The following is a 15,785-nucleotide window of genomic DNA, read 5'->3' on the forward strand; positions in this document are numbered from 1 at the left end:
TACAATAGCTATAATTATTCTGGTCAAACAGCAGTGTAACAATGCATTAGTTAAGGTTCATATTTTTTGTTTTGCATTCTGCACACTGTTTGTTGTGTGTCTACATGCTTCCAGATCTGCTTGAAATGCACAAAAAAAAAGTTTGCAACTCTGAAAACTTTGGTTTTATTTGCAGCAGAAAGTATAACCCTACATGGTTATATATACACAGTATACAAAATAAACATTGTGAAAAACACACACCAAGCTTAATATATAATATAAGCTCACAAAAATAAACCATTTGGACTATTAAAACTGCTTGACGTGAATTAATTTGTGTTTGCCTGCTTGATAAATAATTTTCTCTAAAAAGCTCACATGCATGCAAGACAATGCAAATTAAAGTATGCTTAAAGTTGGAAAAATTATTTGGAGAGACATACATTTATATTAGTGTCTTAATCACTTAGTCTACATTTTATTTATGATAAATTATAAAACATTTATAAATAGCACTGCAATAAACATGAACCTCATAAACAAGATCACCACGATTAAATAGTTAAAAAGAACGAAAGTGCATTTACAGTTACAGCCAATCACTTGACAAAAGACAAATTCATTCAGAGTCGACTGTAGGACGTGTGGCCACCTTCATGTATCCTACAGAAGTCCTGACCAACCGCAGCTTTCTTCTTACACGGCTGACCTAGACGAGTGGTACCATTGCACAGAGGACGGCCGGAAAATGAACTTGAAAGAACAAAAAAAATATATTAAATACTTTAATCAGTCACAATTTTCAAGAATGTAGAGTTACACTGATAAAACTCACCTGTTGCTGGCAAGTGAATGGTTGGAGCTGGAGCGCTGGGATTGGTTCATAATATCCAACACACCTACCAAATTCCTCTGAGGAACAGTCTCCAGCACTACCTGCAAATACAATAATACACAATCTCAAATTGCACAACTACGGACAACCTGATGCATATTGTGCAAAAAAAGCATCACCATTAAATAGTTTTGTATCTTTATGCCCAAAAGAGATTTTTTTTTAATGCATTAATGACTACTAAGAAAACCACCTGTTGCACAAGCAGAAAATCAAAGTTTGATCATTATTATAAGCAGTTTTTCTACTTACTCCTCCAAAACTGTGGCGATTCTTGAGTCTGGGGGTTGAATGGCTGGGTGTCCCAAGAGGGTGATGTCTAAAGTTTGGTGGGCCGCAAGGCTGGGGTGGGCCCAACATACATGGATCAGCTACACAAGAAACAAATATTTACAACATTTATCCAATCAGAGTTACAATTTTTGAATACATTAAACTGAGTCAAAGTAAAACCAATAAAAATACCCATCATGAAGCTCTCCACCTCCAAATCACAGTCCAGATCATTTCTATAACAAAGAAACAAAACATATGATACAACAAACAATTAAATTAAATAGGCTTGAAAGGACAGTTATAAAACTAAAGGAGCAGTTTGCTTAAAAAAATTCTAACTAGACGCGGGCCGCGGCCCATAGCTAGACGCACGCTAAATAACTTGAATATATAGCTGAATTAATTACAGAAACAAACCCCCAGAAATATTTACTTACTGGACAGGAGTAGAAGATGGGCGTGGGCAGGGTGTGTTTGATTTGTAACCTCTGTCAGGGGTCTTCTCTGTAGCGGGTGCTATAGGTAGAGGAGGAGGAGGGCTGCGATGACCCTTCATTTTAGACAGAGACCACATCAGCTGCAACAAAACCCAACGGCCTGAAACACAGAAGAACATGAGCACTTACACAAATAAAACACCAACCATTTATACACAGAGAGATCCATTACCCAGTGAAAGTGTGAACAGCAGCAAAGTGAGTGAGATGAGATCCAGGGACGACTGCTGGTTAACCTCTGCGATTGCATTGATGGGCACGGTGAAGAGCAGAGAGATGCGGGAGAATGTAGCACACTGTAGGAATGACAGCAGGACCGCAGACAGCAAGAAATACCCAGCATGCAGCACACACGTCCACAAAGCACGCAGACTCAGACCTAGAAGGACAGAATTATTATATTATATATATAAAAAAATATATAACACAAATGTTCTTATGATGAATACGACAAGTACCTGCCCATCCAAGATAGCCTTGTATGATGTGCAGTCGGTCCTCCAGACGGTTCTGCATGTTGTCCAGATACATCAGCATGTATCCCAGAGTTCCATTCATGCGTTCCAGTTTGTGTAAGAGCTCAGAGTAAAACCGTGACGTGACGTTCTGATGCTGCAGCAAGCCGTTCAGATTGAGCTCTGAAACAATCGTGTTTATTTATTTTTTTACAGGCATACAGGTTCATTCTAATTATTATTTATCCTTATGTTAGCATATAAAATGCAGTTTTCACACCAGGAAATAAAAAACACCACACAAAGATTATCGAATTGGCTACACGTTCCGTCTATCAATATTTTCCATGAACTCATTTTAGGAACGAGCGATTCAAATGACGTCACGATTTTTGACAGCGCTGTTTGGATATTATGTATTATACTCCTGGCTACTTTTAAAAACAAAGTTTGAACGTGGGTTTATGTGTTTACCAGAACCTAAAGTGTAATCTCATATACAGTGTTACGACATAAATGATCCTCAGATTGTATATTATATTCTATTACAAGACGTTCATGCAAAATCTGATGTAAACAACAGACTATATATCTATATTTCATGGATTATACGCATTTGTTAACAAAAAAGGTCATTTGATGTATTCTATTAGACGGTTTGCATGAGTTATTCACACATCTGAAACAGACTGGATTCGATTCGCGATCGTTATATCAACACAAAGGTAAGAAATCCTGTTTATATTTTGCATGTTGTCATCTGGGCTTCTGTCACAAAATACTACATTTACAATGCTAGAGCATCTGCATCTCAAAACAGAGACCATACACTGATGCTAAACCTGTAGACCTTTTAAGTGATGTATAGTAATTTCAATATTATTAATGTTTGTAGACAGTAGGCTATATAGATATTGTTAGCAGCGTAAAAAAAACTGAAGTCATCACATTAACGTGTAATTTAATGTTGGGGCGTACATCTCGACTGTAACGTCACAGTTGTTTTGTTTCCAGCAGTCTTTTGCATGCACAAGGTTTACATAAAAAAAAAATGACAAAACAAACACGTTTGAGGCTCACGCTTTGTCATTACAAAGACAATTTTTTTATTCTATGGCACCTTTAATGCTGTTTGTCCTATGGCAGGTGCAGAGATTTGTTGTTAGTGGCAGTAGAAGTCAATCAAGTCTCTAATTTCTAGCCTAAGCCCCATAACACCATAATGACGGTGTTCTAAACCAAACATACTAGTCACAAATAATACCCACTGTAAACAATATAAAACCATAACCATTAAGCAACAAGAACGGCTTATAATTTTAGATCATTCTTTGTATGATATACTGAATAATAATAATAATAATAATAATAATAATAATAATAATAATAATAATAATAATAATAATAATAATGGCCGTGGAACAAGTAAAGAAAAAGTTTATAACTTCTAAGAAACAGCAATAGCAAAGCTCTTCAATAAGTATTTTATTATGGAGAAGTATTCACCCATTTTTTGAAAGATGTCCTGAGCATTTCCTCGTACCACAGCCAGATCGTTCAGAATAGCCTGATGTCCTTCATCCACATCTGATGCCTGATCCTTCAGCTGACTGCTTACATTCTCTTTAAACATTCAACAGATGAAACGGATAAAGTAAAAACACAAACACCAGGGGGGTATTGCACAAAAGTAGAATTAAGTAAGCCAGGATAACAGAAAAGGCCCAGCTTGACCTAGTTTAATCAGCCCATCCTGGCTTAGCCTGTTGCACGATTGGTAAGCCAGGATGAGAACGGGCAGCTATGTCAAGCCAGGTTTAGCTAGCTAGGATAAGTGCACGTTCACGGAATTCTTAAACAGACCACAGGATCGATCACAGAATCACTGATGCAAAAATGGATAAAACTCATAAAAATTCATCATGAAACTGCAAACACTTAACTACTAATATGTGTATCTACAGTATTTGATGCAAAAAAAGTGTGCATTATCTTAAGAAAGCTATTTATTTCCTATAACAATTTATATTTGGTGGAACTAAACCAAAATCATTGAATTATTTTAAGATTTATGTACAGGATTTGACCAAATGAAGAATTTTTTAAAGCAAAATATTAGGAAAAGGCAACAATAAAAATGCCACCTCCTAAGAAGCAAACATGCTGGTTCCTCTGTAATACCAAGAAGCCCTCAATATGGGATCCTTCAGTGCATAAAAATGGATTTCAACCCCACCCCCAAACTAAAGCTTCCAAAATTACTAAATTTACTGTGATCTTCATGAAGTTTTCAAACAATTTTTTCATTGACATGCCATAATACACTAAATAGTATATTCTGGATTGTTGGTGAATAGCCATCATGTTCAAACAAGGCTGGTTTGGACTGGAATATTGGGAAGTAAGATGGTAAGTCCCTTGAGGGGGCCAAAATGACATCTGGAAGATATGTACTGTACGGTACCTAAAAGATGGGAAAAAGGAATCATGTCTTCTGAAATTTATTTACTTTCATGCAGGACAATACACTATAGCATGCTGCAAAAAAAGCAACACTGACTATTTAAATATGGGCATGAAATAAGAAAAAAATTAAGGTACAGTATAAATATCCTCTGACCTATGTCTCAGGAGTCTATGAAGCATCATTATATGAATGATCTGTGAGGTGGACAGAACTATAATTCATATTCAAACATCAACTCTGGGATGCAATACTAGCATCTTCAAGCGAAATAAAGACAGAAACTATAGACTTACAAGTTTAATAAATGGGAGAGTTAAAGTCTTGTCAAAAATATGCTCATATATTATTATGTAACTTGTGTTAAATAAATTATTTAATGTTTTTTTTTGTCATTATGTGTCCATGCAGCACATTTGACAGATATCTGTTTTGTGGATTATTTTAACACACTACATTTTGATAAAGTGCATTTTGCATAATAATTTGGAAAAGCATAATTTGCATATTTTTTAAGTATTAAAGTATCTTTTGACATTTTAAATATGTCAAATTATGTATTTAAATAGAATAACATGCACACTGTCATATAACTATTGAGATTAAAATACAATTTGTAAATTTACGGACTTTATTTTAAAAAACAAACAAAAATAGCATGTGCATAATAATTTGGACCATCCATCACTTTCAGAAAATCAAGATTAAGAACATTTTGCATGCTGGAGACTTGATTGCAGAAATAAATCTACACATAAGGTAGTATCTGCTGACATATTGTATCGTCTTTACTAATTTTAACATTAAAAAAGTCATATATCTGGCACAGGGGTGCAATCCACTGCATCCATTGACAATAGGGAAAGCTGTAACACAAAATAATGCCTGTTTTACGGTTACTGCCCTAATGTAACACTATCTGTTCCTGTTACTTGCAGTCTTGTAGAAGTGATTTCAGTGCTAGACTGACATTTCTTAGATCACCTGAGAATCTGTACCTCTCAGTCAGATATTTCTCATGCCTTAATACTAGTCTACATATGTCCTTAATTGAAAGCGCCTTTCAACTTCATCCGCCATTTCTTATATCAACATCTGCATTAATAAATGAATTCATCAAACCCCTGACAGCAGTCTTCATAATAACTAAAATAACAGTACGCATACTTAGATAAATTACAGTATATCTAGTATTTTAATGCAGGACCATGAAGTGACTAAAACACATTAATATCTAGTAGGATTGAAAGAGGAACTAGCTGATTAATCAGAAATGGTATAGTCTGCTATACCATGCTGTGGATGTTTTATGAGTCTGTGGTGTTTAGCATCATTTTTTATGCAGTGGTCTGTTGGGGAATTAGTATGAAGGTGGCAGACAGAAATAAACTGGACAAATTAATTAGAGGGGCTGGCTATGTACTTGGTATGGAGCTGGACTCTGTAATACTGTCAAAACTTAATTCAATTCTAAACAATCCCTTTCACGCACTACACAGGGTGCTGGCCAACCAGTGAAGTACATTTAGTCAGAGACTGATCACTGCTTACTAAGCATTTTAGAAGGTCCTTTATACCTGTGGCCATTAGGCTGTATAATTCCTCTTTGTAAGTGCTGGGACAATTCACTATTGAAGTATTTACCCTTTTTTATATGGTTATAGTTTATTATTATTTTTTATTTCTTATCTATTAATTTTTTAATCATTGATGGGCATATAATTATGTTTTTATTTCTTTTCTTTTTTTTTCATTTCTATAATTGTAACATGAAAGCAATGTCCCCCTGGGATTAATAAAGTTCTTTGAATTGAATTAATCACTAGGATTAATTTTAGCCTGGTTGTTAGCCTGCTCTGGAGCAGGCTAGCTGCAAAGAGTAAATCTCCATAGTAACTTCATCTAGATTAATTAAGCCTTCCTTCATGCAACCGAGTCAGGTCTAAATTCAGCCGGGATAACTGGAAAATCCCAGCTTAATCCCTTATCTTGCTTTTGTGCAATACCCCTCTGGGGTCTCATTTATAGACCGTGGGTACGCACAAAATGGGGCTGGAAAGAAACATGCGTACACCAATTCACACGCAAAGGTTTTAATAGGCTTTATGCCCAGCTGCACTACTTCCTGAACTTCAGCCAGCTCCTTGTTTCCTGTCTGCCATTATTGGACAAACTGATTAATCCAGGTGTGTCTGATTATTGTTGTTGTGACTACTGAGGTCAGGCACACCTGGATTAATCAGTTTGTCCAATAATGGAAGACAGGAAACAAGGAGCAGGCTGAAGTTCAGGAAGTAGTGCAGCTGGGCATAATTGGAAAATTTGCTTGCAGGGTGGTATCTGAGGATGATTCATGTACGCACACTTGCAGAGGATCTGTGATTTAGAAATAAAACAAACAATGTTCCCGAAGTCGTAATATTTTTTGGCAGATGCCATTTTTGGCTTTTGTGCGTACGTAGACTTTTAGTAAGGATCCTACGCACAGTTTTATAAATTCCTACACACAGCTTAGTTCGCACTGCAGGTTTCTTTTTACTTTTTCATTTAAATGCGTCAGTATCATGTGTGAACCATATACGGGCCTGAAGTGACCCGCATGCGCAGAAAAAGCTGTGAAGTCATCATCCCACCTCCTCCAGCATAGAATTGTGATGCCCATCAAATTTCAATGACATAAAAGTTGGATGAAATGCGGCATGGCCCTTCAGACTGAAGTCACATTGCAATACATCTGATTTAAGACCGCATATGAAAGTAGCCTGGGTCTAATTTAAAAAAAAAAATATTTGAGCAGTATAAAAAAACCAGATATGCATCACATTTGGACAAAAAAGTTGGATTTGGGCCACTTTCACATGCAGTGTGAACGTAGCCTTATTCTTAAAAGCTTGGTGCATGATTTTTGAGTCGGGCCGACTACCAAAACACACTTGTAGCCAATCAGCAGTAAGATGCGTGTCTACTAACAGACATCGTTGCCTGGGTTGCATGTGTGTGAGGCGGGTCTATCAAAACAAGGTCCAGATTCTATTGGGGTAGGGGTGTATTTGTTTAGGTGATTTCAAATATCAACACTGGCTTTCAGAGCCTTAAAAAAGCCAGTCACTTCCATGCATCAGGGCAGTATGACATTTTTTAAGCATACTATGGTTTTACCCCTCATGTTATACCCCATCACTGTAGTATTTTGTTAACGTTGTGAACTGACCCATTCTCTGTGCGATGCCCTGAATGAGCTGTGCCACCAGCTGTTGTCCGGTGGTGATGAGAGCTTTCTCCTGTGACAGTCGCTGGAGATTATCAGAAATTGAAGAGTCTAGCTGATCCTGACCTTCCTTCAGCAAACCCTGCTGGAGCTGTAAGGTGCTGTGACCCTCCAGAAGTTTATCCAGCGATGCAGCCGTCATCTCTCTCAGTTCCTTCTGTCCCTCCTTCATGTCAGCAAATGAAATAAAGCCAGAAAAAGTTAACAGAAGGGAAGCTTTTGTAAACATTTCCTTGCTCTTATGTTAATGTGTATAAACAGGGCTTAAACCTGTGAACTATTTTCTCAATGGTGCGACTTAAAAAAATCTCAGGTTGCACCGGTGCGACCAGGCATTCGAGGGAAAAAGCCATGGTCCAGATGTTCGCGTGTGTACATTTAAAAATGCGTGTGCGCTCCAGTCAGACAGAGAAAGGAGTAGCCTTGGTCCGTCCGATAAAGAGGGTATATGTAGCCGCGGATGATAAGTGAAGAGGAAAAGAACGATTGACACATTTTTCGATAAGAATGTTTAAGTTAAGGCCTGATCCGTCCAAGATCATAACCAATATTCTGACATCAACCACCCGTCACATCAGCCCTGGTCCGAAGACGGCTTTATGTAATGAGCCTCTTACAACCGAGTCAAAGCCAGAGCATAATTCTTAAGAAAAATCATTTGAACGTAAACCCGAACAGCAATGATGTTGCGTGCGCACAATTTATAGAAAAAAAGAGCCAGGACCGCTGTTTTCATCACAATCTTACTTTCAAATCTAATCCTATAACTTTTCGGCGTTTGCTGTATCGCCATTACCGCCCTTCCAGACTGGCGGTTCTAAATAGAGAGAGAAGTTAATTCCTTGATTTCCCTTGTTGGCTCATTTATAAATAATTTAGTTTTAATGCGCAAGTAGCATTAAAATAAATAGAACATGATGATTACGTCTTTTAGTGAAATTTGAATGTCGTTTTACTTTTATCTGTATGATCATAATTTAGGGTAATTTGAGGTAATGCAAGATGCAAGCTCATCACGCATATGGCATCACCGGTGTGAATTTACGTAGGCGCCAAGAAAGAGAAAAATTATAAAATAGCCTACATGTTTATATTCTGTATATTAAACCACCATAGGTGCTAAACTGCAGAGTTAAGGGGATAGTTGACCCAAAAATGAAAATTCTGTCATCATTAACTTTTCCTCATTTTGTTACAAATCCATATAAATTTCTTTGTTCTGATGAACAAGACGCAAGATATTTTGAGGAATGTTTATAACCAAACCCAGCAGGAGCCCCATTCACTTCCATAGTAGGTAAAATAATACTATGGAAGTTAATGGGGCTTATGAATGGTTAATTAGGGATGCACCGATACCACTTTTTTGGAGTACGAGTACTTGCATTTCAGTACCTGCAGATACCGATACAGAGTACTTTATAAAAAACATGATTTGAATTAACAGGTAACAGCTCTAGTCATATAATTTAACAAAAAAACAAAGGACTAGTTTTCCAGTTTGTTGTAAACTCTGCCTCTTTGGACAACACGAGGCATTAACCCCTTACACGCCGCTCAAACATAGACATTTCTCAAACCGTGGTATCGATTCCAGGTATCGGGGGACTTTTAACGAGTACTTTAGAAAATGTGGTATCGAGGCCGATACCCGATACCAGTGTCGGTATCGGTGCATCCCTAAATGGTTTGGTTACAAACATCCCTTAAAATATCTTCAGTTATGTTCACCAGAACAAAGACATGTATACAGGTTTGTAACAACATAAGTAAATTATGACAGAATTTTCATTTTTGGGTGAAATATAAATGCGATGGTCCAAAATATGGGTGCACCTTACTTTTGTGCTGGTGCACCCAAGTAAAAAAGGCTAAATTAGGTGCACCAGTGCAACCAGTGCAAAAAGTTAGTGTAGAGCCCTGATACATATTTTATAACAATAATTTTGCAAGATTAACAAAGGATAAAATTTTGGCTTTTCCCCCACAGGGATTAATTTATGTCAAAACCACCATAATCCAATCATTAACAGTTTATCACTGAAATGTTTTTTTTTTTAGGTTTTACAACTGATTCTTGTGTGCACAGTCGAAAGAACATTACTCCGTACCGGCCTGCTTTCCCACAGATATAAGAATCAAACAACAGTAACCTCTTTCACACAACACACTGATCCCAGAATATTGCCATACAATTGCCAAAGTTCCGTCTGTGTGAATGCAAGCTGCGGACATTGCTGGGATCAGTCCCATAACAAGTCCTGCATGAAAAAAACAAAGGAACAATGCCATAAAGGGTGTGTCATAGTGGGGCGCATATGTCGTCAAAGTACTCCAGAACTGGCAATGCAAGGAACCAGCACCATTCACTGGCCATCATGGTTACATTAGCTTTCACATGTGATTAAACAGAGTATGCCGTGGCGTGAATAAACCCACCTTTAGATCTTTCATGGCGTCCAGTTGACTGGTTGCAGTAGAGATCAGCGCATTGACTGTAATCTCTGCCCGTCTGCGGAAATGCTGCTGGCGTGTGGCGTAACACACGGAGCGTGCTCGATTACTGACAATGTGATATGCGTTCCACGTGTCCGAGTCCATCTCTGCTGTACACTCTTTAATAGTCTGAAGAAGAGACAATGTTTATATACTCTTCATTCTGTTGACATGTTATCAATGCTCATGCTGAAAAGTTCTTGCCGTTTTGGTCACATACCATTTCTTCAGTGCATGGGTAAGTCATACGACCCTCCACCTCTGATTGACAGTTAAACAAAGCCACACCCAGTTTGGCCAGCTGCTCTTCTGATAGGCCATTGCAGGTAGCTTTTAGCTGAGCGACAACCTATTTTTTATTACAACACAAAGTACACATTAGGCATCACTATATACATATATATGGTCCTTAACATTATGATGCGAACAATGACGCGGTCATGAGTACACAAAGAGTGAAAAATGCAGTTTAAATGTGTTTTTGCTGTGAAATCATTAAATATAAACTACAGACAGACATGTTAGTAAGGTGACAGCAGTAATGCATAAAGTTGTTGTTTTTACCCGGAAGTGGCAGCTGTCTAAAGGACTCAGCTCCATCTGCTTAGCTTCAGCCAAAAACTTCTCATCAGCGACATTCATTTCAAAGGCTGGAGCATCCCCATGTGGCAAGATGGGGGCGAGCGGTTCTTTTGGAGGGGCAGGAGCTGGTTGTGGCTTATTCAGCCAGTCAAAGAAAGCATCAACCTGACTGTACTGCATACTTGACATCCAAATAAAGAGCAACCAAAGCCCCATTCTCAGCTATGACCCTGAAAACAGAGGACATAAAAACAGAGGAGTCTATCAAATGTGTTTTTGTTGTAAACAACCATTCATTTATCACAGATATATTTAAATATACTAATGGTAAACTTATACTGTGCAAAAATCCTATATGAGTCTATACCATTTCTACAACTATAATGTACAAACAAACTAACACATGGCGTTGTTCACACAAACACTTAATAAATACGGTAATAGTTGATATGCATGGCATAAAAATTGTTATGCATTACCATTTGAAACAATCACTGCTTCCAATGCAATTTATGGTAAAGATTTACATAAACGTCTCCTTATAACTGGCTAACAATTCTTTTTATATTGTGTATTCTTCTATGTATACAAAAAGATAACATACACACATGCATAGACACAAAATATGAACAGAAACTCTTATCTCATCATTGCCCATCACACTCAATATATACACACTGCTTTTTTTACTAGGACTAAAACATGCCCGGACTTAGATCCCCACACAGCTGTTTGACAGTGAGCCAAAAAACACAAAACTGTCAGATTTTAGCCCTTTGCACAATGCTCACCGCATCACTTAAGCACCTTGTAAAAACCTTGTTTACATTTCCCGTCATATTTTAAAATGTAATATGGATAAATAATATAATACAGAGTTAATTCAACATTCCTTTTGAATGAAATAAAACGAGCATATTTTTACACTTACCTTAATATGCACCACAGAGACCGGAGTAAATGACAAAACCCCAGGAAAGATCACTGCTATCTATCTCAGCGTCTATCTATCAAACTAAACGTTTTTGTTACCATTCAACTGTTTAAATGGACTCACAGCAGCCAATCAGCGTCAGCGGCGTGCAGAACAAACATCGCGATACTTGCTGGTCAAACTTCACGCGCGCGGGATTTGACCAGTTTTCCTCAAGATACAGCTGCACGATTCAATGGAGCTGCCACACTTTCTGGAGCGGGAGTTTCGCGCTGGTGTACAAACAACTGGACTTCCAAACATACACGCTGTTCGGAAGACGAGGGTGTAGTTTAACTGTTTGAATGTTATTATGGCTGTTTGTGACTCGAAACCCGTTCCCGCGAAACTGCTCAATGCCGCGCCTCCGTACGGACATGTTATCGTTAATGAGAAGTGGAGGGGCTCAACACTCGTGCAGTCTTTAAAAGGTTAATATTTTTATTGTTTAAACCTTTATAGTAGTTTACTGGTGGGAAGTTACGATAGTATGAACGACAAACAAAGCACACGATTGTAAAATTAAAATAAACTAATACCCACTATCAAATCCTAGACTATTCTGTAACTGTATGGCTCACAGAACTAATTTAATGTGGATCCTAATGTTTCTTTGACTTTTTTGCAAGGGAGTGTGAAGACAATCTTTGAAGAGGAGCTTGGTGTTGTGGACTTCTGTCTCAGTAATAAAACATGTGTCCTGTATGTGACAGAGAGCGATCTGGTTGCCGGAAGTGGCCACAGGAGGAAGATTGCCCGCTTTAGAAATGTAAGTGTCCCATAAGATCTGATTTGGTGTTAATTTCCTTGCATTTGTTTTCATATTGCCTTGAATTTGGCACCTTGTTTAGACCCAAAACGATGCACATCATCAACACAACTTTGTGAAAAAGCCTCACTCACATGATGTTGTTTTGTATCATTTTAGGCAAACAGTGGTCTGCAGGGTATTGTGATCGTGGAAAAGACTCATCTGAGTGAGCAGTATTTCAGCGGACTGCAGAAGTTTGTTGTTTTTGAGTTGGGTCTGACTTTATTACCTGTGTCCAGTCCTGTTGAAGCGGCTCAGCTCATAGGGCAACTGGTGAGTGGATACACAGTCCCTTTAGGAAAGTACCACCACTAGGTGGCCATGTTTGCTATGCCTCCAGGCAGTTATTTTAGTCATGCAAGACTAAGATCCTATCTACTCAATGCAGGGTGCATGATTTTTGAAAAACACTTTAGAAAAGGGAGTCGGGCTGAGTACCAAAACACACTTGTAGCCAATCAGCAGTAATAGGCGTGTCTACTAACTGACATCATTGCCTGGGTTACATATGTGTGGGCTGGGTCTATCAAAAGAAGGTCCAGATTCTATTGGGGTAGGGGTGTGTTTGTTTAGGTGATTTAAAGGCACACAAGGCAAGTCTGAGTATTATTTCTCTACTAGCTCCCCCTAGTGTCTGGGAGTAAATGCGTTCTATATCTAAGACTATACGAGACTGAAGGACACCGGGTCGGATACAGCGAACTTGCAAGTGGGGTATTCTTCCTACAGACAGTAGGGGCGGGCGAGAGAGTCTTCATTCGTCATGTAATGAGTCATTTAACCATATACCGACTTACGAAGATGATTTATTAACATAAAAATGCTGCCTTGTGTCCCTTTAAAATGTCAACATTGGCATTCAGAGATCATGCACCCCGCCTTTAAATGGTGAAAGACTGATATCTCTAAAATCTTGTGTTAAGATTACACTTTAAAACATATTTAACAACAGTTTAACCTGAAATCAACTGTGCCATAACTTTTCTTTCTTAAAACGATGCTTCAGCCAAATCAACCGAACACATTTGGAGTATTTAAGTAAATGTTCTTGCTCTTCCAAGCTTTATAATGGTAGAAAACAGGGATCAGGGAACAACTTCTGACTTAAACCCCAAAAAGGTGCATTCATCCTTTTCAGATGTAATCCACATGGCTACAGAAAGATCCTCTACAGGTAATGGGTTTGATTTTGTAAGGAAAATATCCATATTTTAAACTATTTTTAAACTAATTTCTGGTAACAACATCTTGTGGTGCTTTTCCATTGCATAGTACCCCACGGTTGGTTTGGGACGGGTTGAGTCAGCTTACTTTTGGGGGCTTTTCCACTGCATGCAGAACGTAGTACCCAATACTTTTTGTTTAGTACCACCTCAGTCGGGGTTCCAAGCGACACGAGCTGATACCAAAACACTGTAGATCACTGATTGGTCTTAGAGCAGTGGTTTTCAATCTTGTCCTAGGGGACCCACAGCTCTGCATATTTTGTATGTCTCCCTTAACTGACACACCCAGTTCTGTTCATGGATCTGTCCCTTAATGAGCTCATGATCTGAATCAGGTGTGTTAGATAAGGGAGACATGCAAAACGTGCAGGACAGTGGGTCCCCTAGGACAAGATTGAAAACCACTGTCTTAGAGAATCATCACTACCAGTGTCATCGCTATAATGTGAAGATTAGCTCTACCGTCATGCTAGCTTGCACTGTCTCGAGTAAACCTGTTGTCATTTGTGCTTTGCTGTAAGTTCCTAAACTCCCTTTTAGACAGAGAACCAGAAACACCATAACGTTTTTATGTAGACTTGCAGTTAGTGGCGGCACATTTGCAACGTGCACATCCGCATATATGCTTAAATCCAACTTAAATGAGACTCAGCGTAGCGCGTCGACTGACGGCACCGTTGTTTGTACAGAAACTGTCATGTGAAACAGGGGTACAGTAGTGAATAAACGCGATGTGGAAACATCTATTTGTGGTGGTCAATTTTAATTTTGTGGCGCACTAATAAATAAATAAATGTTTGGGAATGTACAACGACGCTCTCACTTGTATGATGTCACAGCAGTGGGCAGCGCAAATATAATGACACGCCTATAATCCCTCCTACTCTGAAGTGTTATTAAACTCGATGGAAAAGCTAACCAAGCCAAAGTGAGGTGAGCTGACCCGACCTGACCCAAATCAAACCATGGGATACTATGCAATGGAAAAGCGCCTTTGGACTCACTCGATTCACTCTCTCATAAATCGCGTGAGTCCAAGATGAAGTTGTTACCGAAAGCTAGTTTTAACAGTTTGAAATTTGAATATTTTTCATACAAAATCTGCGAGTACACGTAAAAAAAACACTATACTCTGGGCTTAAGTGATCCTGTCACATTCTTTCTCCACAGGTTCTTGGAGAGAACAAGGAGAACCCATTTCGCAGGAAAAGTGTGTCTAGACTGCTGGAACCGGTAGTGTTGAATCTAGTCCAACAGATTCCTGGGGTTGGAAAGGTGAAGGCTATGTTACTTCTTCAGACGTTCCCCAGTATTTATGAGCTCAGCGGTGCTTCAGTGGATGAGCTTGAGCCTATAGTGGGCCAGAGTACAGCCCAAAACATTACAGCATTCTTCCATACCCAGTTCACATAAACTCTGATATTCTCCAATCTGCCACATTATTTTACCCATAGCTTGTCAAATTTTATTTTGTTAATATTGAATGAATATATCTTATCTTCTCATTTGTCGATATGTAACCTTACCATCATATGGACAGTAGTGTTTAGCACTGAGGTCAACAGTCAACAAAAGACGGCACTGACGACTTGATACACAGGGACATATAGAGAATGTGTATGTCTCCATATGTAAATATATTGTATTTATGTTACTTGTTGGTTGTCTTCTTTGTACAGGATGGTAGTGGCACAGGTTAAATAAAAATGTATTTTAATTTGGAAACATTGGATTTAACTTTGTGTCCTCAAGTCGAATTAAAGAAACATGTCATTATACTTTGCATGAAATGAAGCCTATTTATTTTCCTGTAAATTAAGCTATGAATTAGTGCAACATTAAAGATGTTATTACTGTATT

At 38.3% G+C, this 15,785-nt stretch overlaps 2 protein-coding genes across 3 annotated transcripts; one reads left to right on the plus strand and one right to left on the minus strand.

Moving 5' to 3' along the window:
• Positions 1-3: 3 nt before the first annotated feature.
• Positions 4-11,955, minus strand: bmb (brambleberry). Its single transcript, XM_065291231.2, has 13 exons — positions 11,847-11,955; positions 10,898-11,145; positions 10,554-10,682; positions 10,277-10,462; positions 7,781-8,003; positions 3,612-3,728; positions 2,109-2,288; positions 1,823-2,029; positions 1,591-1,750; positions 1,343-1,386; positions 1,130-1,248; positions 818-918; positions 4-735 (listed from the first exon to the last, which is right to left on the minus strand). The coding sequence occupies exons 2-13, from the start codon at positions 11,129-11,131 to the stop codon at positions 606-608; spliced, it is 1,830 nt and encodes a 609-aa protein (XP_065147303.1). The 5' UTR covers positions 11,132-11,145; positions 11,847-11,955; the 3' UTR covers positions 4-605.
• A 74-nt stretch (positions 11,956-12,029) lies between these two features.
• Positions 12,030-15,752, plus strand: faap24 (FA core complex associated protein 24). Of its 2 annotated transcripts, none has more exons than XM_065291234.2 (4): positions 12,030-12,319; positions 12,602-12,657; positions 12,817-12,972; positions 15,096-15,752. In XM_065291234.2, the coding sequence occupies exons 1-4, from the start codon at positions 12,202-12,204 to the stop codon at positions 15,336-15,338; spliced, it is 573 nt and encodes a 190-aa protein (XP_065147306.1). In that variant the 5' UTR covers positions 12,030-12,201; the 3' UTR covers positions 15,339-15,752. The 2 variants fall into 2 exon arrangements, with proteins under 2 accessions (XP_065147306.1, XP_065147305.1); XM_065291233.2 differs by having other exon boundaries at positions 12,032-12,319; positions 12,518-12,657; positions 15,096-15,750.
• Positions 15,753-15,785: the final 33 nt, after the last annotated feature.

The sequence above is a fragment of the Paramisgurnus dabryanus genome, chromosome 23 (assembly GCF_030506205.2).
Source record: "Paramisgurnus dabryanus chromosome 23, PD_genome_1.1, whole genome shotgun sequence".
NCBI lineage: Eukaryota > Metazoa > Chordata > Actinopteri > Cypriniformes > Cobitidae > Paramisgurnus > Paramisgurnus dabryanus.